We start from the raw sequence: 19,660 nt of genomic DNA, 5'->3' as shown, positions 1-19,660 counted from the left end.
CAGGGGTGGGAGACACGGCAGCGAGTCTGAGGCCAATGTGTTGTGTGGAGAGCAGGTTAAGGGAAGGATGTGACAGGGAGCAGGGGAAGCCCCGGGAGACCCTCATCCACTGCCAGGGTTGAGGCAATGGCAGGGCCATCTGAGAACACAGCTGGCTTCAGCCCTGCCCGTGTCCTCCCAGCCCCGTGGGACTCACGGAGAAGATGGCGTCCAGCCTCAGCAGATAGCATTCATTCTGCTCCAGGGGCAGGAGAAGGCTCAGCAGCTTGCTCTCTATGAGGAACCCCTGGGGAGAAGGAAGAAGGCATCTCCTGTCGGGGAAATGATTCAGGAGCGAGCTCCAGGGTCTGCAGCTGCCCCCTGTGTAACACTCCAGAGACCATGCCATGCAGCAGACACACAGGGATGGGAGCCAGCAGTGGGCACCAGCAAAGCCTTCTCAGGGTGCCCATCAGCACCCCCCTCCCCAGGGAGCAAGGCCAGGGACAAGCAAGGCCAGGGACAAAGCCCATCCTCACCACAGACTTAGCTTTTCCCACCCAGAAGGGCACCAAACCACCTCACCCACAAGCCAGTGGGCAAACTCCTGAGGCCCCCACCACAGTCCAAAGCTGACCCAGTCACAGGCTCCTGCTTCACTCATAGTCTTGTCCCCAAATATCTACAGAACACAGCAGCAGGCCAGGGAGGCACGGAGGGCAGTGGGCACCCCAAACCAAAACACGGCACACATGTGGTGGAGGGGAGAGGGCGGCTGAGCAGACACGGTGCCTGCTCTGAGCTGGGATGCCTGGGGGAGGGCTCCATGGGGAGGTGGTCTCTGCATCCAGCTGCAGGTTGAGAGGGCAGAACCTGCCACCTGACCCCTTCAGCAGCAGCTGCCCTCAGTGGCAGGAGCCAGCCAAAGGCAACTGCCCCCACTATCCCAAAAGAACACCCACTTCAGAACCATAAGATCCAAACCAACACTGCCCATGTTTGATCAAAACCCGACTTCCAGCTGAACCAGCTCAATACAGCTTTTATTCTAAGTCTAACCATATTTGCTAACACATAATGCAAACATCCAAATCCCAACATACCCAGAGTAACCCCCAACACGAGCCCCTGAGAAGGGCCATGTCAGTATGGCCACGTCACTTAGCAAGTTGGTTCATGGAGGTGAGCTGGTGCCACTTCTGTCTCAGAAGCAGCATCATTTTAAGCTGGCAGGAGCCCTCCAGCTGGCCTGAACTGTGCCATGCTGACCAACCAGGGTTAGACTCATTTTCCAGCTGGGCCAGCTCAGAGGCAAGCCCTCTGTGAACTGGCCCTGAAGTCCAGGGGCCACCCCAACTCTGCTCCTCAGGCCCCAACCCTGGGCTTGGCCAGGGGAGGACTGGCCCACTCCTGACTCCAGGCTAGCACTGGCCCAGCAGAGGTCTCAGAAGCTGCACACCCCCGTGAGTCCCTCTGCTGCAGCCCCTGCCTGGCCTTACCGACTCGTCACACAGGAGCATCAGGATCTTCTTGGTAGTTTTTTCAGAAATTTGCTTCGGCAGGTCCAGGTAGGACTCTGGTTCCGAGGCGGCCTCTTCTGCCTCCTCCTCTTCTGCAGACGGGTCAGGGGGAGGAGAGAGAGAAAGAAAAAGAAGAAGATTTCTGGACCTAGCTGACTCTGAGAAACAGTCAGATGGCTTTCTTTGAAAAAATGTACCTCTCAAAAAGCCTCTGTGAGGCATTCTCACAGTCTCTTTATGATGAAAAAAGCCTATTACGTAGGGGGAAGGAGGGCTAGGGGATCGGAATCAGAGACTACCTGGAGAACTCGGCCATTCCCAGCCAGCCTGTAATGCCCTACTTTTCCAAAATGCATCTGCCTGGAAACATCATACTCAAAATCCAGCCATGAACCAGGGAGTGGGAGGGAGAGTGTGAGACTATTTATATTCTTATTTCAGAGATGATCTAGCAAGTGGTTCTATGGTTTCTAAACCTGCGACAGATTAGATAGAAGCAGCCAACTCAAAGCAGGGGCGGGTGGCTGTGCACAGTCACAGATAAATTTTTTTTTTTTTGAGACGGAGACTTGCTCTGTCGCCCAGGCTGGAATGCAGCGGCTCAATCTCAGCTCACTGCAACCTCTGCCTCCCAGGTTCAAGTGATTCTCCTGCCTCAGCCTCCCGAGTAGCTGGGATTACAGATGCCTGCCGTGACACCAGCTAATTTTTGTGTTTTTAGTAGAGACAGGGTTTCACCATGTTGGTCAGGCTGGTCTCGAACTCCTGACCTCATGATCCTCCCATCTTGGCCTCCCAAAGTGCTGGGATTACAGATGTGAGCCATTGTACTCAGCCTATTTTTATTTTTTAATTATTATTATTATTATTATTATTGAGATAGAAGCTCACTCTGTTGTTCAACCTGGAGTGCAGTGGTGCAATCTTGGCTCACTACAAACTCCACCTCCTGGGTTCAAGCGATTCTCCTGCCTCAGCCTCCCGAGTAGCCGGGATTACAGGCGCATGCCATGACCGGCTAATTTTTTGTATTTTTAGTACAGATGGGGCTTTGCCATGTTGGCCAGGCTGGTCTCGAATTCCTGACCTCAGATGATCCGCCTGCCTTGGCCTCCCAAAGTGCTGGGATTACAGGGGTGAGAAATCCTATACTCTCGGCTCTGTCCACTGAAAAGGCCTAGAAACAACGGCCAATCCAAAACAATGAGCACCCAGCAGCCACAGTGTGGTTTCTAAATACCATTCCCTGGGCAGGCATGGTGGCTCATGCCTGTAATCCCAGCACTCTGGGAAGGAATCGCTTGAGCCTAGGAGTTTGAGACCAGCCTGGGCAACATGGCAAATCCCTGTCTCTACAAAAATTACAAAAATTAGCTGGCCATGGTGGCATGAGTCTTTGGTCCCAGCTACTTGGGAGGCAGAGGTGGGAGGATTGCTGAAGCCTGAGAGGCAGAGGTTGCAGTGAGCCAAGATCCCACCAATGCACTCCAGCCTGGGTGACAGAGTAAGACCATCTAAAAAAAAAAAAAAATCCCTATTAAAAAGGACCAGGGGATCCTTGGAGAAATGACTGATTCCAGACTTGAGGCAGGTAAAATATAATGTGTGCCTTGAACACCTGGTCATCCTGGAAAGCCAGGACGCTATTAAACAAAAAACTACTAGGGCTGGCCAAGCGCAGTGGCTCACACTTATAATCCCAGCACTTTGGGAGGCTGAGGTGGGGGGATCAGGAGGTCAGGAGATGGAGACCATCCTGGTCAATATGGTGAAACCCCATCTCTACTGAAAATACACAAAATTAGCCAGGTGTGGCAGTGCACACCTGTAGTCCCAGCTACTCGGGAGGCCGAGGCAGGGGAATTGCTTGAACCCGGGAGGCAGAGGTCTCAGTGAGCCGAGACCGCGCCACTGACCTCCAGCCTGGCAACAGAGCAAGACTCTGTCTCAAAAATAAATAAATACATAAACAAATAAATAAATAAATATCTACTAGGGCTGAGTCAAAAGGACCTAGAAGCCAATGTGAAGATTTCCACTAGCCAAAGATGGGAGAATTTGAGCCTCAGTAAGGATAATTACTTTTGTAAACTAAAATACATCAAATTTGTTTAAGTTCATGCATTCATAATATTTTTAAAAAACTCATTGGTACCTTTGGAAGATGCTAGAGGACCAACCCATTATTTTGAAAGTTGGTCAACGAGAAAAAATAAGCATCTATCCTGCTTTTCGTATACAGACTATCTCAGGGTAGCAAATTGCTGATGAAGGAAAGGTTTTCTTTTAGTAAGTATTCTAACTGTTAAATAAAGACACAAGAATAGAATTTAACATATCACCATTTTGCAATTCCTAATACAGTTCATGGATCTTAGACAATGATTAGCAATGGTTGCTAACATCACAAAAAGAGAGACAATTTAACATTAGTTTATCCCGATGGAGGTACTACACAGTAGTGTACTTAGCAAAAATAAATTGGACCTGCACCTGATCAAGTTTCTAGACCTAACTGCCAGTTTATAATACAGGGGAGAGAGCAAAGCTATAAATTAGAGGAGACTTACAAGCTATATCCATAATCATACTCTACCACCTCCTAGCTATGGGATTTCTTCCCCCTCCTCCCTAGACTATCTCTAACGTGACTGGCTTAACCCGATGTTCTCAGGGGGCTCCTCCAGCTCTAAGGTTCTACGACAACGTTCTAGTCACCTGTGTGCATGAGCATTTCTTCTACTATCTGCGTGGCGGACTTCTGGGGCTGCTGAGAAATAGGCCCAACATTCTTCAGGAACCAGAAATCAGGTGCTGTCCAGGGAAGCCCCAGATGATGGGTGTGGATGATCCTGTCCACATCAAAGGCTCTGGCTATTAGATCCTTTGCCTCCTCTTCATTCATCAGCCAAATCTCCCGAAACTTCTCATCATCAATAAGAGCAAAATGCCTGTGAAGGAGAGTCACAGAGCATGGCCAGCTGACCCCAGGGCCTGGCCAGGGTCCCCTCAATTGGCAGCAGGGAAAGAACATGAAAAGGAGCTGTGCTAATTCCTGGGCGTGGCCCCATCCCTGGGCAGCTGATTCCCACTTACAGTAAACTGGAAGCCATCCCAACACATCTCAAGAAAAGGCAGGTGATACGCAAGTGAAGGACCAGGGGAACACACCACAAAGGGTTAACTAATGCCTGGTCCAACTCCAAAACAGCTGGCCATATCAAGTCCAACGAAATCACAGCCTGTACAAACTCCATCCCCGCCACCTCTATGCTAGGACAAGTGCCTTAGGACCAAGTCCTTAAGATACCGCATGGCTTTCTGTAGCTCCTTGAATTGCAACACAAGACGTTTGTAGTCCAAGGTTAGAGACTGGTTCTCCTCCTGAAACTGCTTTATTTGCTTGGCATATTTTGATCTCAGATTGTTAAGTATATCATGCAGGCTGGTTGAAAGAAAAAAAAAAGTTAGTCTGCAGCTGAATAGAAGGTCGGACGTATGTTGCTCTCATCCACCTGATTCAGCTCTACAACAAACTCAGGAGCAGATTTGTGGAAGAGCAGAAAACCCTCCCATATATTCCAAAACACAGATCCCATTTTGATCAACAAAAGGAAGGCAACAGGAGGTCATGCGACAGTCCAAAACGAAATGCATTGAAAACAATCCAGAGCCCATACCCACCAAGAGGCAGCCTCCTACTCAAGACTGAACAGAACCTTCTTCGCAACACATCATTTGTCAGAATGCCCATACCCATACCTAGGGCCAGCCTCACATATTTAAATAATCTATCTCGGCCAGGTGCGGTGGTTCAAGCCTATAATCCCAGCACTTTGGGAGGCCAAGGCGGGCGAATCACGAGGTCAAGAGATCGAGACCGTCCTGGCTAACACAGTGAAAACCCATCTCTACTAAAAATAATAAAAAACAAAATTAGCCAGGTATAGTGCGGTGGCAGGCACCTGTAGTCCCAGCTACTCGGGAGGCTGAGGCAGGAGAACAGCGTGAACCCGGAAGACGGAGCTTGCAATGAGCTGAGATCGCGCCACTGCACTCCAGCCTGGGCGACAGAGCAAGACTCCATCTCAAAAAAATAAAAAATAATAATAAATAAATAAATAATCTATCTCAACTATTTCATTGTCATGACTTAGATGTTTAATTCAATTATGAAGCAAGGAAAATTTAAAGAAAAAAATGCATATCGCAAAAGCCTATGATACATAAATCTTCCAGCCTCAAAGTGCTGATACCGTTAACAGGTCCAGTAACTCATTCATTCATTCATTCACTCATTCACTTATCATTAAACAAGCATGAAATGCCACTTTCGCGCAAGGATATGTTGAAAGACAAAGATGAATACAAAGATATGTTTCAATACTATCTTTGACAGGTACTATCAGTCTAGTCAAAAACAAAGACAAACGTTAATTACAGTACAGCATGGCAAGTGCTATAGGAGAGTTTTATGCAGGATGTCAGGGGAGCCCAGAGGTGAGGCATCTATCTTACCAAGGCTTGCAGGGCAGGGGATGGTCCAAAATTTCCAGAACAGCAAGAGGCAGTTAAAACCTGTCCAATAGCACTGTGAATCCAGGCATGGCACAGCTCACCATCTCACTGCTAACAGGAGCTCTGTGCATGGAAACTTGGCCCATAAAATATGCATGGCAGGCACAATTTTTAGACCCAGGTCCATACTTCAGACTTCAAACTGCTACAGAGGGGTCTCTTATCAGTGTCTCATTCACACAGTAACAGAGAAGTTGAAGGCCAACATACTTTAAGTTTAGAAATTCTAAAAATAAAATTTTCCATCTCCTAAGCATTATTCTGAAATGATCAAAATGCCTTTCAAATGCAAACATTCATCATTCATATTTTCATCATCAAGAAAATGCAAAAAAAAGTAGTTACCTTAGTCTCTGATAGAAAGAAACAGCTAACCCATTTTCTTAACTAAAGCATTCAAGGAGGCTTTCCAAGCACAGAAGTAAAAACAAGTAGTCATTCCAAAGTGGTTTTTTTCCCAATGTCATGCGGTAAAGGAGTTCCTACGTGTCATCTAATTACAAAAGCTACCAAAACAAACTCCAGATGCATACTGAAGGTCCGGGCAAGATAGCAGGAGAGGAAGTCAACAGGGAAGAATGGTTGCAAGAGGAGGTTCAACAAAAAGTCCAGAGTCCTTAGTGCCTGGAAGCTAGAGATGCAGAGGAGTAAGGCTGGAGAACTGGAAACAGGGAACAGAGGCAAGTCTGGTTTCAGAAACTGTGCCCTGGAAATGACAGGGCCTCTCCAAGCTGAACTGTTACCTTGGCAGTTCCAGGTAAATGAAAGGTGAGCTCAGGATTGGGGATATGAAGTTGGTAGTCATCAACAAAAAGGGGATATTCAAAACCATGAGATTGAGGTGTGTGGCAGATGAAATAAAAATTAAAAGCAATGGTAAGGCCTGGGTCTTCTAGATTACCTTATCTAGATACTCAAGACATATCAAGCAAGGAAAAGCAGAACCACCAAAGGAAACAAATAAATTAAGAAAGAAGAGCAAATATTTTAGGGTCACTTAAACCGAAGAAGAAAACCCAGTATCCAATCATAATAGGATGAGGCCTGAGGAGAAGTCACTACGTTTGGCTAGAAGGGCATCATTGGTATCCTACTTTGGGAAGTTTTTGTACAATCCTGGGGTCATAGGTTGCTATGGCTTGAATGTAACTCCTCCAAAATTCAGTGTTGTCAATGTGATAATATTAAGAGGTGAGGCCTTTAAGAGGTAATGAGGCCATGAGGGCTCCCCCGTCATGAATGGGATTATGGGATTAAGGCCCTTATAAAACAGGCCTCCCAAAGCCTTAGGCCAGCTTGCTCTCCCATTCTTCTGCTGAGTGAGGACACAGCGTCCCTCCCCTCTGAAAGATATAGCCCTCACTAGAAACTGAACCTGCCAGCCTTGATCTTGGCCTTCCCAGGCTCCAGAACTGTGAGAAATAAACTTTCGTCTTTGTAAATTATCCAGTCTCAGGTAGTCTGTTATAGCAGCACAAACAGATATGTCAAATTATGAAATGTTGGGTGGTGATGAGGAGGAAAGGAAAATGGCAATGAAAGCAAGAGATGAAAAGATGGTGCTTAGAAATGGCAGGGTCCGTTGAAGGGTTTTTCAGGCTGAGGGAAAGATGTCTGAGTTTGAAATAAGAGGGAAGATTCCACTCATCTCTCAGCCACACGTGTCAAACCCAAGCTCTGCCTCAAGCGCCTCCTCCTGCCTCCCACCTTACCCGTTCTCTACACCCACTGTGGGACTTTCTGAATCCTACCTCCTTGCCTTCAGACCAGCCATTCCCAGCTGCCAGCACTGTCCACCTGGAGTCTCCTCTTAACTGCCTTTTGCCAGTTCATGTCCCCACCCCCTCCAGTATTTCACTTCTTTGGGAAGCTTTCCCAGGTGCCTCCTCACTGTATTGATGTGTGTCTTTCTTGGATGTTCCCCTATCTAGTATGGGGCTTATATAGTGGGAATTTTTTCATAAATATTGTCCCCTGACTATTCTTGTTTCTCAGATAATCAGGCTTAAGATGCCATCCCATTTATTCAGTATCATTTTCTGTGATAAGTAACTACCAAAATGTCAACTGATGTTCGTCTATACATTCAACATGTGTCCAAAATGTATGTATTACCAACCCACAAGTGGAAGAATTCATAAATAATAATAGGCTATTTGGGGTTTGGAGGGAAATCCTCAATCTTGTCTCCTTCTACAAGCAAGAAATCTTATTCCACTCTGGTCCTCAGAGCCTAACACAGTGGTCTGAAACTTAGAATGCAATTCCTAAAGGAAGAAAGGCAGGAAGGATGGGACTAAGGAGACAAGGAAGAAGGGAAGATGTGTGAGAAATTTCAAGCAATAGGTACCTTTCAATGAGCCATGGTATCTCCACAAAAGCAAACTGGCACATGTCATGAGTACTTAGGTTGGTATTATTTGCAAGGGAAAAAGGCTGGAAGCAATCTACATGTCCATCATTAGACACTGGTCAAATAAATCATAGTGCATCTATACAGTGGGTCGTAGCAGCTTAACAAACGGTGAAAGCTCTCTATGAACTGGGATGGAAAGGTCTTCAAGATACACGGCAGTGTGTACAGACTGCCATCATTTGCGTAAAAGCAGATGGGGGATGAGAATATTTGTGTGGGCTTGTATATGCCTAATGAAATTCTGGAAGAGACAAACTGGTTACAGAGGTGGGAAAGAGGAACAAGATGAATGGGGATGGAAAATCTTTTGCTATGTTCTCGTTTCTTGGGGAGAGAAGGGGAACCACTTGAATGTATTAACTTCTCCAAAAAACTATTTTAATAAGTGTTGGTTATATTTTTAATGGTTTCTACCCCTTCAATAGAAAAAAGTACATATCCATCCCTATTCTCAGCACAGAAAGCCCAGAAGAAAGACGCTCTGCATGCTAGCTTACCGATTGATCTTCCTCTTCTGCTGGGATTTAATCACTGTGCTTTCTTCATCTCTCTTCTTCAGCACCTGCAAGTTGTACTCTAATTTCTCTTGGTTTAGTTGATAAATTGCTTTCCTCTGCTGAAGCTGCTGCTCAAGAATCTAAAATTTAAAAAAAACTATATATATATCTATGTATATGTGTATATATACACACACACACACACTAACTCTACACCTGCATCCTTAGTATTATATACACTAGCATATTTAAAATGTCTTTTGGGGAACATGCTTTGTATAGGTAAATATTTACATAGACATACTTACATAGTCCTGCTATGTATGTTTATTTACCTAACTATGCATCTCCATATTCAGATGTATTTATCTTTGTACCTACATTCATAAAGAATAAAGAGGTAAAAGTATTGGTAGAAGTTTATACTGGAAGTATACAAAAATAAACTTTCCTACATTTATAAGCTTATCTGCCCTGTGAATTATACCTAAAATTGTACACAAATAAAGGTATGCTCTGAAATACAAATATATATCTATTTTCACACACTAGTTGGCCCTAGCTTGTAGGCCTCTGATAAATTGTTCAAGTCATGTCAGAGGAACCTTAGGGACAAGTGCCTCAGCCTGCATTCTTAGAAAATCTATCATGAGAGTCAAGTTAAAGGTCAACCAGATAAAATACAAGTCAATGAACTGTAAACTAAAATCTGTATACCTAACGCCTAAGAAAGATCACAGAGCTTTCAAGTCCAACTAACTCCGGTAACTTTCTCCAGACCCTTCAGAGATATGAGTAGCCCCGCTAAAAACACCATAGAAATAAATACGGCCACAAAAACTTGAAATTTCCCCCACTTTGACCTTCCAGGGTGGAAGTGTTAGTGTTTAGCAACCCAGGTTCATTTAAAAGGACAGACACAGTCATCCTTACTTTTTGGATTTCCATTAGCTGTATTCATTCATTCAGCAAATACTTATTGTGTGCCTAATCTGTGTCAGATACTTTTCGAGGTGCCGTTGCGAAAACACCAGTGAGAAAGGCATAGTCCTGACCCGTCTAGAACAGAGGCAGATAAACAAATGCTAGGGATAAGAGGCAAGATAGAGGGAAGCCCAGACCATCATGGGACCAATGAAAGGAGCACTGTCCTTGGTCTTGAGGGACCAGGGAAATCATCCCTGGAAGATGGTGTGTCTAGCTGAGACCTAGAGAATGTGCTGGAGTTACACAGGTGACACCGGAAGGGAGAGCACTCTAGAGAGAGGAAATAGCATATATGAGGCAAGGGGGGTAGGTGCTTTGGGAAAACCACAAGAAGTTTAGGATGTGAGGCACGAGGCAAGGAATGGTCAGAAATGAGGCTGACAGAGCAGCAGAGCCTTCCCAAGCTAGGAATTTAAAGCATTATCCTGAAGTCAAGGGAGGACCACTAAAAATGTTAAGCAGGGAAGGAAAATGGTTGGTCCAGTCACTGTAGAAAGATCACCCTGACAGGTTGTGAAAAAAAGATCAGAGAGAGGCAAGGCTGGAGGCTGGCATGCTCCTGCCTCTCCCAAGTGAAATGCAGGAATGGGGAAGGCAATCAAGTGGAATCAGAAACTCGATAAAACTGCCACGTGCGTGCTGTCTCCAGCCTCTGTCCCGTCTCCCTCTGTTAGGCTACAGACTCTGGCCCAGGAGTCAACAGAGGAAGTGATTCCAAGCAGCTATCACAGCCCACTCTGGGTCATACTCCAGGAGGGCTCCTGGCTAGGAGGTGACGCTCCATTGGGTCAGGAAGCACATCATTTCCACGGTTGCTGTGGAATCCGGTGATTCCCACACACATTGTCATGGGAGAATTAGTCAAGAATATTCTACATCACCACCGCAGGGATTTTAAAATCTCCATTATGAGATGAGTATTTGAATGTCTCCTTCAGAACAGAAGCCTGTAATATCTTTTAACAGATGGTGAATGAAGAACCATATGAGTCCCTGAGATCATAACTAATCCTACCTCTCAATTTCTCTACTTACTTATTTTTTATTTACCTTTTCTAGTTATACATTTTTCTTTGTAAAAACTCTTCCTGAGTGCAAAAGCAATATTTGCTCATTGTAGAAAATTTGGAAAGTACAGCAAATGAAAAAGAAGACATAGGAGAAAGAAGTTGCAAGGCTACCCAAAATTCCACCCCCAAAGGCAACTTCTGTTAATGCTGGCATGTTTCCCCCCAGTGTCCCTTACATAGTTGGAATCAAACTATGTCTACAATTTTATATCCTAATTTCCTCCCTTAATATCACAACAACAATTTTTCAGGTTAGCAAAGTTTTATTAACATCATTTTAATGGTACAGAATCCTTTTTTTTTTTTTTTGAGGTAGAGTTTCGCTCACCCAGGCTGGAGTACAGTGGCATGATCTCGGCTCACTGCAACCTCCACTTTCCGCGTTCAAATGATTCTCCTGCCTCAGCCTCCCAAGTAGCTGGAATTACAGGCATGTGCCACCACCACGCCCGGCTAATTTTTGTATTTTTAGTAGAGATGGGGTTTCACCATGTTGGCCGGGCTTGTCTCAAACTCCCGACCTCAGGTGATCCGCCTGCCTCGACTTCCCAAAGCGCTGGGATTACAGGCTAGAATACTTTTATATACTATGCTGTTTTATCATATATGAAATATTTAATATGTTTACTATGTCATAATAATTTACCATTTCTCTACAGTTGTGTGTGTGTGTGTATATATAGTTATATATACTTTTAATAATTTTCTTTACTATAAAATAATGCTGGGACAAATTATATATACAATTCTTGGGGTAATTTGTTTCCTTATGGTAGATTCGTAGAAGTGAAATGACTAAGTCAAAAGTTCTCAATAAGTTGCTTTCCAAAGAGCAATCTATGGTTTATGCTCCCACTGGCCATGGGTGCAAGTGCTCACCTCACCCCATTCTGTCAGCACTGAGCATCGTGCCAGGCAGACCCTGCGGCTCCAAGTGCAGGCCTGGCCCTTGGGTAGGGAACTTGGGGCAGGGCAGGGAGCTGCCAGAAGCTTCAACTACAACTACAAAGGACCCTTTCTGAGCCTATTTAAAATTTAATTTTGAAATGTCTGACTTGCACAGTATCCCCAAGGACCTATGGATGATGCCAACAGCACAGCCTCATTTCAATGGCAGTTATCCGGGTGGTCCCAGGCTGAGTTGCTTTGGGCCCTGTCCCCTTCTAGGGATGGCCCTGAGTGTCTCCTGGGAAAGGGATTCTCAGCAGCTCTTCTTGCAAAGGTGCAATGATTTATACCTCCACTCCTCAAATGAAACCAGCTCTGCCACTTCAAATGTTACCAGCTGTGGTCATCGTGAGTGAGTCAGGAATCAGAACACAAACCAGACACAGGTAAACTGAACATAAGGGAGGCCATTGGTCTAGGAGGCAGCTCAGCACAAAAGTCCAATAGAAAAGCTCCACATGGGATGTAACCATCTGAGAACAGATGAGCACTCACAGAGAAGGAGGGTCTTCGGAACTGCTCTCCACTTGGGATGATGAGGAATGGCTCTTCTGTCTTCCCAGGAACGGACCCTTGTGGAGGCCCTGAGACCTAGAGTGCCTGAATGTCTGCTCCGATGATTTCCAGGGAGCCCTCCTTCTTCTCGTGGCGTTGCAACAGTCCCCTATCTCTAAGACAGCATTTCCCAGACTTATTTGGCCAGAGGATTGTTTTTATATTTACAATACAAGAGCATGTGAACTATAAATGCAAAAGCTCTATCACATGCACGCTCATGTGAATTTCATTCTTAAAGGAAGGTTATTACATAATAATATGTATACGGATGGCTGGGCATGGTGGCTCATGCCTGTAATCCCAGCACTTTGGGAGACCAAGGAGGGAGGATTGCTTGAGGCCAGGAATTCGAGACCAGCCTGGGCAACAAAGTGAGAACTCATCTCCACACACACACAAAATTTTAATTAGCCAGGCAAGGTGGCATGTGCCTGTAGTCCCAGCTATTCGGGAGACTGAGGAGGGAGGTTTGCTTGAGCCTGCTGGGAAGTTGAGGCTGCAGTGAGCTGAGATCATGCCACTGCACTCCAGTCTGAGCAACAGAGGAAGACCTCGTCTCCAAAAAAAAAAAAAAAAAGGGGAAAAAAGTGGGGGGAGTGGGTGGACAAAGAACATGAACAACATTTTTCAAAAGAAAGCATACATGCAGCCAACAAGCATATGACAAAATGCTCAACATCGCTAATCATTAGAGAAATGCAAATCAAAACCACAATGATATACCATCTCACACCAGTCAGAATGGCTATTATAAAAAAGTAAAAAAAAAAAAAAACAAAAAACCCAGGACATGCTGGTGAGGTTGCAGAGAAAAAGTAACGCTTATACACAGCTGGAGGGAATGTAAATTAGTTCAGGTATTGTAGAAAGCAGTGTGGCAATTCCTCAAAGAACCTAAAACAAAGCTACCATTTGACCCAGCAATCCCATTATTGGATATATACCTAAAGGAGTATAAACGATTCTACCAAAAAGACACATGCATGCATACGTTCATTGCAGCCTGTTCACAATAGCAAAGACATGGAATCAACCTAGATGCCCATCAGCGGTAGACTGGGTTTTTAAAATGTGGTACATATACACCATGGAATATTATGCAGCCATAAAAAAAGAACAAGATCATATGGTTTGACATAAAGGTTTAAAAAAAAAAAAAGAACAAGAGTATGTCCTTGGCCGGGCGCGGTGGCTCAAGCCTGTAATCCCAGCACTTTGGGAGGCCGAGACGGGCGGATCACGAGGTCAGGAGATCGAGACCATCCTGGCTAACACGGTGAAACCCCGTCTCTACTAAAAATACAAAAAACTAGCCGGGCGCGGTGGCGGGCGCCTGTAGTCCCAACTACTCGGGAGGCTGAGACAGGAGAATGGCGTGAACCCGGGAGGCGGAGCTTGCAGTGAGCTGAGATCCGGCCACTGCACTCCAGCCTGGGCAGCAGAGCGAGACTCCGTCTCAAAAAAAAAAAAAAAAAAAGAGTATGTCCTTTGCAGCAAGATAACTGGAACTGGAGGCCATTATCCTAAGCAAACTAACATAGGAACAGAAAGCCAAATACCACATGTTCTCACTCTAAGTGGGACAAACGAGAACACATGGACACAAAGAGGGGAACAGTAGACACTGGGGCCTACTAGAGGGTGGAGGTTGGGAGCAGGGAGAGGATCAAAAAACTACCTAGCGAGTACTATGCTTATTACCAGGTAATGAAATAATTTGTACAGCAAACCCCTGTGACATGCAGTTTACCCATATAACAAACCTGCACATGTACCCTGAACCTAAAATAAAAGTTAAAAATACCTGTAATTGATTTTGCTAAAGGTCTGTGCTTATTATTCAATTATCCAAAGATATTTTGCAAAGTTGCAGTTCATGTTCCCAAGACTAATGGCAAAACATGATGTTTGTGTTTTATGAGTCATCTATAAAGATTACAATCTAACCTGCCACGAAAGTCTTTGTATGGTAAAGGTAGCATAAGTTTTGATAGCACCTTCCCCGCTTTGTCCTGGAGCAGCACAAGCTTCTCCACAGCTGCTTTTGGGGGTCATCTCTTGCCCACGGGCTCAGGAAAAGAGGCTGCCATCAATGTGCCAGCAGGATGGAAATTTAAAACAGCCTTTCCCTCTGGCCTTCTCTGCTGACTCCAGAGACTCCACTGGGCCTATTTACCCCAATCTCGACCCTAAGCTGGGCCTGCAGGATCCCATGTTGGAACCCGAAGACTGGCAATGTCATCTCAGGCCACACTCTTGCTCCCCCTTTCTGCCCCATCTCCTTCTCTTTGACACTATTTGTGTAGCTTGTTTTCTGTTTTTTTTTGTTGTTGTTGTTGTTGTTTTGTTGCTTTGTTTTGTTCTGTTTTGAGATGGAGTCTCGCTCTGTTGCCCAGGCTGGAGTGCAGTGGTGCAATCTTGGCTCACTGTGAGCTCCGCCTCCCGGGTTCATGCCATTCTCCTGCCTCAGCGCCCAAGTAGCTCAGACTACAGGCATGTGCCACCACGTCCAGCTAATTTTTTGTATTTTTAGTAGAGACAGGGTTTCACCATGTTAGCCAGGATGATCCTGATCTCCTGATCTCATGATCCACCCACCTCAGCCTCCCAAAGTGCTGGGATTACAGGTATGAGCCACCGTGCCAGGCCATAGCTTGCTTTCTTCCTTAATAGATTATAAGTTCCTTGAGGGCAGGGGCTGTACTTTGCTAATCTCTGTGCTTTGCACAATGTAAATTAATATAGTGTAAATAAATAACATATTTAATTTGGGGGGATTAATATTCTAGTATTAAAGGTAGCAGCCTCTAAATTTGAGCTGAACATCTTACAATCCTAAATGAGTGTAAAAGGCCTACAGATAAAAACATTTGTTTCCTGCATCAAGAATTAAATGTTTCTAGCAGTTTTCTTTTAGGGTGGTGGGCAGGGGTAGGGAGTTTCCACCTAAGCACACAATGTTTACAGGCTTCTCTTTGCTCTCCTATTAATAACATGACCTTTACTGGCAGTAAGCACATGAACAGTAAGACTTCTTTTTACTTCTTGTACTTCACCCATCATCCAAGTCTATGTGTACTGTATCCTTCCCATTTTTGTGGTTTGCAAGAATTTTAGTTCCATATTTTAGAATTGATAGAGTGCTATGCATTAGTTGGGAAGAGCAAATTTAACATTGAACTGCGTGTTACATCTTCTTAAAAAAATCAGTGCCATTTGGCTTGAATGTCTAGTGAAAGTACACTTAAGAGTCACTATGATAAAGTTCAACCTACCAAAACATTCCACATGTTGCCATATGGGTAGTCCCTGATTTGATGATTTTTCCCCCCAGTTACAGTGTGGAAAGTGGTGTAGGTAGCCTCGGTTTCCATCTGACACAGGAAAGAACTATGATGCAAAGGCACCGTGCCCCTTTCTGCCTGAAATGTCTCCATCTGCGCACATGCCACCGTCAGTCAACCTGGACAGGGACAGCCAGCAGAGTCAGGTCTCCCGGTCTCCCTGCCTCCCTGCCCCCTACTTCTCTGATCTTACTCTACCTCCTACACCCACCTCAGGATCTCCCCATGTCCTAGAATTTTTTGCTTCATTGAAGTATTTGGACATTGGGTTAAGAACATGAAACTCCAGATATCTCATTGAGGCTAGCAGTACGTAGTTTTGTCACATAAATTATCACAGAACCAAGATAAATTCAGAAAGTTTAACAAGAGCCATTTTCAGTAAAATTATATCAATGTACAGCCCACAGAAAGAGTGCCATTGTATTACAGACTTGTAGTATTCTGTCAGTAACTCTCATATCTGTGACATTAATATGAGAAGGACCTGGGAAAATTCTCAAGACTAGTAAATATATTTGTAACCTAATGGGGTTTTTGATTTAACTTCATGATATCAAGTGATAGGAAAAGAACTGAAACTCTAACAAAAGCTATGTGGAAAAGCTTTCATCTAACACCTTTTTCTACATAGAGACTGAAATGAATAGACCATACTTGAATATTAAGATGCAATTACATTACATGTACATGTAATTAGAGATACATTTTTTTAACTGGTATTGAAACAGCCTAGGGGCTTGGAAAAAACTTTAGAAACCAGAAATAACCTCCTACTACTGCAGGAATCCTTCTTCAACACCAAAGACAGACACAGTCATTCAGCCATTGCATATTTTGAGATAAAGCCATCTTTGTTTTGTGGAACGCCCTTCTGAATATTGGACAGTTCTAACTCTTAGAAGCTTCTTTCTGATAGTCAGAATTTGCCTCACTGAAATTTCCAACCATCAGTCAAGGGACTGTTCAAAATAAGGGAAGAATATAGGCTTTTTTTTTGAGCCAGACAGAACTGGATTTGAATCCAGGGTTTATTGTGTACTAGATATACAGCTTTGTCTCTAAGCTTCAGATTTCTGATGTATAAAATGCTGTTGGTGATAAGATTAGAGTTCATTAAAGTATCTGGAATATGGGAGAGACTCACTTGATGGCTGCCATTATTAGCAGTAGCTGTCCTAGCTTTGGCTCTTGGACATAATCAGCTTGCCCTAGGGACATTTTTCCTTTGCTAGAAGAAAATGGCTTCCAGACCTCTGTAGTATCTTGGCAGTTTTTCTTTCTTTCTCTTCCTTTCTTTTCTTTTTTCTTTTCTTTTTTTCTTTTCTTTTCTCCTTCCTTCCTTCCCTCCCTCTCCTCTTTCTTTCTTTTTCTTTCTTTCTTTTTCCTTTCTTTCTTTTCCTTTTTTTTCCTCTCTTACTTTCTCTCTCCCTTTCTCTTTCTTTCTTTCTGACAAAGTCTTGCTCTGTTGCCCAGGTTGGAGTGCAGTGGTGTGATCACAGCTCACTACAGCCTTAAACTCCTGGGCTCAAATGACCCTCCAACCTCAGCCTCCTGAGTAGCTGGGACTACAGGTGTGTGCTACCAGGCTCAGCTAATTTCTTTTTATTTTTTGCCGAGACACAGTTTCACTATGTTGCCCAGGCTCATCTCGAACTCCAGGTCTCAAGTGATCCTCCCTCCTCGGCCTCCCAAAGTGCTGCGATTACAAGTGTAAGCCACCATGCTCAGCTCACCTCCACTGGTTTCTTAAAGAAAGCATCTCTCTGCATATATCCTGTACATGAGCTCCTTCAGATATGAATATTTAAAAGAAGGCAGATGATTAATAAATACGTGCTGAAGGGACTACCTCTAGAATATCACAGGTAGTTGCTAAATAGGAAACATTCACAGGTGTTGGCCATCTGCTCCGCCACCCAGGCACCCTAGTGAGGACCAGCTGCTGCACCTGCACATCCTGCTCCAGCTTGATCTTGATCGTGTTGTATTCTTCACAATCCCAGATCCTCTGCCTGTTCAGCTGCTTCTCATAGTCCTCCACTTTTTTCATGTGGTTGGTAAGATACTCCAGCTAAAGGCACAGGAAGACAGGAGAAAAGTCAGGGACCATCCTTGCCCCACCTCAATCCTTTGGATGGCCTGACCAGCATGACACAGGGGAGACTTTGGAAGTTTCATGGCTCCACGGGGAGTCTGGTGGCTTTCCGAAGTCCTGAATACCCAAGGCTTTTAGGACTTGGCTCATATTGCCTAATGGAGTCATTACTCCAGAAACTCTAAGAGGAATGCTCCATTATGAAATTAAGCTCATCTCCTTGAAGTCTAAATATTTGAAAAAAAGACAAGAAATTATGCACAGACCCTGAAATCAGATGTTTATATTTCTGAAAAGTCTATTGGATCTTGGTCGAGTCACTTCTTTGTTCTTTACAACTCTGAAATAAAGTGATAATAAACACCCCTTAAAAATGTGTCTTAAAACACCTTGGGCCATGAATACTCACAGCTGGGTGAGATACCCAGTAAACAAAGGGGAAAGTGACGGGACCATGGAAAACACAGCAAGCTGCCCAGGTGGTACTCACCACCACCAAAGAGACAATCCCCATCTGCAAGGCCACACTGATTAGCTAGGAAGTGCAGTAATGAACGCAGTAGTATTTAGCCACAGCAATTCGACTCAAGACACAAAAAGGTGGCCAGGCGTGGAGGCTCACGCCTATAATCCCAACACTTTGGGAGGCCAAGGCGAGTGGATCACGAGGTCAGGAGATTGAGACCATCCTGGTCAACATGGTAAAACTCATCTCTACTAAAAATACAAAAATTAGCATGGTGGCATACGCCTGTAATCCCAGCTACTTGGGAGGCTAAGGCAGGAGAATCACTTGAACCAGGGAGTCAGAGGTTGCGGTGAGCCAAGATCGCGCCACAGCATTCCAGCCTGGCGACAGAAGCGACACTCCATCTCAAAGAGAAAAAAAAAAAAAAGGCCAGGCACAGTGGCTCAAGCCTGTAATCGCAGCACTTTGGGAGGCTGAGACGGGTGGATCACGAGGTCAGGAGATCGAGACCATCCTGTCTAACACGGTGAAACCCCGTCTCTACTAAAAAATACAAAAAACTAGCTGGGCAAGGTGGTGGGCACCTGTAGTCCCAGCTACTCGGGAGGCTGGGGAAGGAGAATGGCATAAACCCGGGAGGCGGAGCTTGCAGTGAGCTGAGATCAGGTCACTGCACTCCAGCCTGGGTGACAGAGCAAGACTCTATCTAAAAAAAAAATACAGAAAGGCTAGCGAATTCAGTCACAATAGAAACCACCCAGATCCCACAGATCACCCTTGACAGCCTCCACCCTTTACCTCTTTGGCATTATGAGCCTGAAGGGCCCGCTCCCATTTCTTCTTATTACTGGCCAGTAGCTCTTGGCGTTCCACCTCAAATGCTTTCTATGACCAAGAAGGAAAAAGACTCTTGCATCTGTTTTGATTGGGCAGGTCCTACCAGTATCAAAGAACTTTTAGGTAACTGTATGAATGCTGTACCAACAACCACACAGTAAAAGTCAATTTCAAATGCAGACTTGCCAAGTTTCATGAGACCAAATGGCTATGGAAGGAGCTGCATGGAAATTAGCTGTTATGAAGACAATATCCGAATGCAGACAGGAGATGTTTCAACAGTCCCGTGGCTTGGGAGGGAACTGGAGGAAGGCCAGTGCCCCTGTTGTCAGTCACACGGCAGGCCCTGGTGTGTAATT

At 44.8% G+C, this 19,660-nt stretch overlaps 1 protein-coding gene across 2 annotated transcripts in view; it reads right to left on the bottom strand.

Annotated features, from left to right (window-relative positions):
* Window positions 1-19,660, bottom strand: part of DRC1 (dynein regulatory complex subunit 1) — a 55,634-nt gene that overhangs the window by 6,929 nt on the left and 29,045 nt on the right. The window contains exons 6-12 of one of the 2 annotated variants that reach the window (XM_003908376.4): window positions 19,263-19,349; window positions 17,849-17,971; window positions 8,991-9,130; window positions 4,810-4,944; window positions 4,218-4,450; window positions 1,479-1,591; window positions 197-286 (exon numbers count right to left, since the gene is read on the bottom strand). In XM_003908376.4, the coding sequence (XP_003908425.2) occupies window positions 197-286; window positions 1,479-1,591; window positions 4,218-4,450; window positions 4,810-4,944; window positions 8,991-9,130; window positions 17,849-17,971; window positions 19,263-19,349 (921 nt within the window). The remainder of the gene's footprint in view (window positions 1-196; window positions 287-1,478; window positions 1,592-4,217; window positions 4,451-4,809; window positions 4,945-8,990; window positions 9,131-17,848; window positions 17,972-19,262; window positions 19,350-19,660) is intronic. The other variant, XM_009183831.4, reaches the window with a different exon arrangement.

The sequence above is a fragment of the Papio anubis genome, chromosome 14 (assembly GCF_008728515.1).
Source record: "Papio anubis isolate 15944 chromosome 14, Panubis1.0, whole genome shotgun sequence".
Lineage (NCBI taxonomy): Eukaryota > Metazoa > Chordata > Mammalia > Primates > Cercopithecidae > Papio > Papio anubis.
This window is presented reverse-complemented; position numbering and strand designations above follow the sequence as displayed.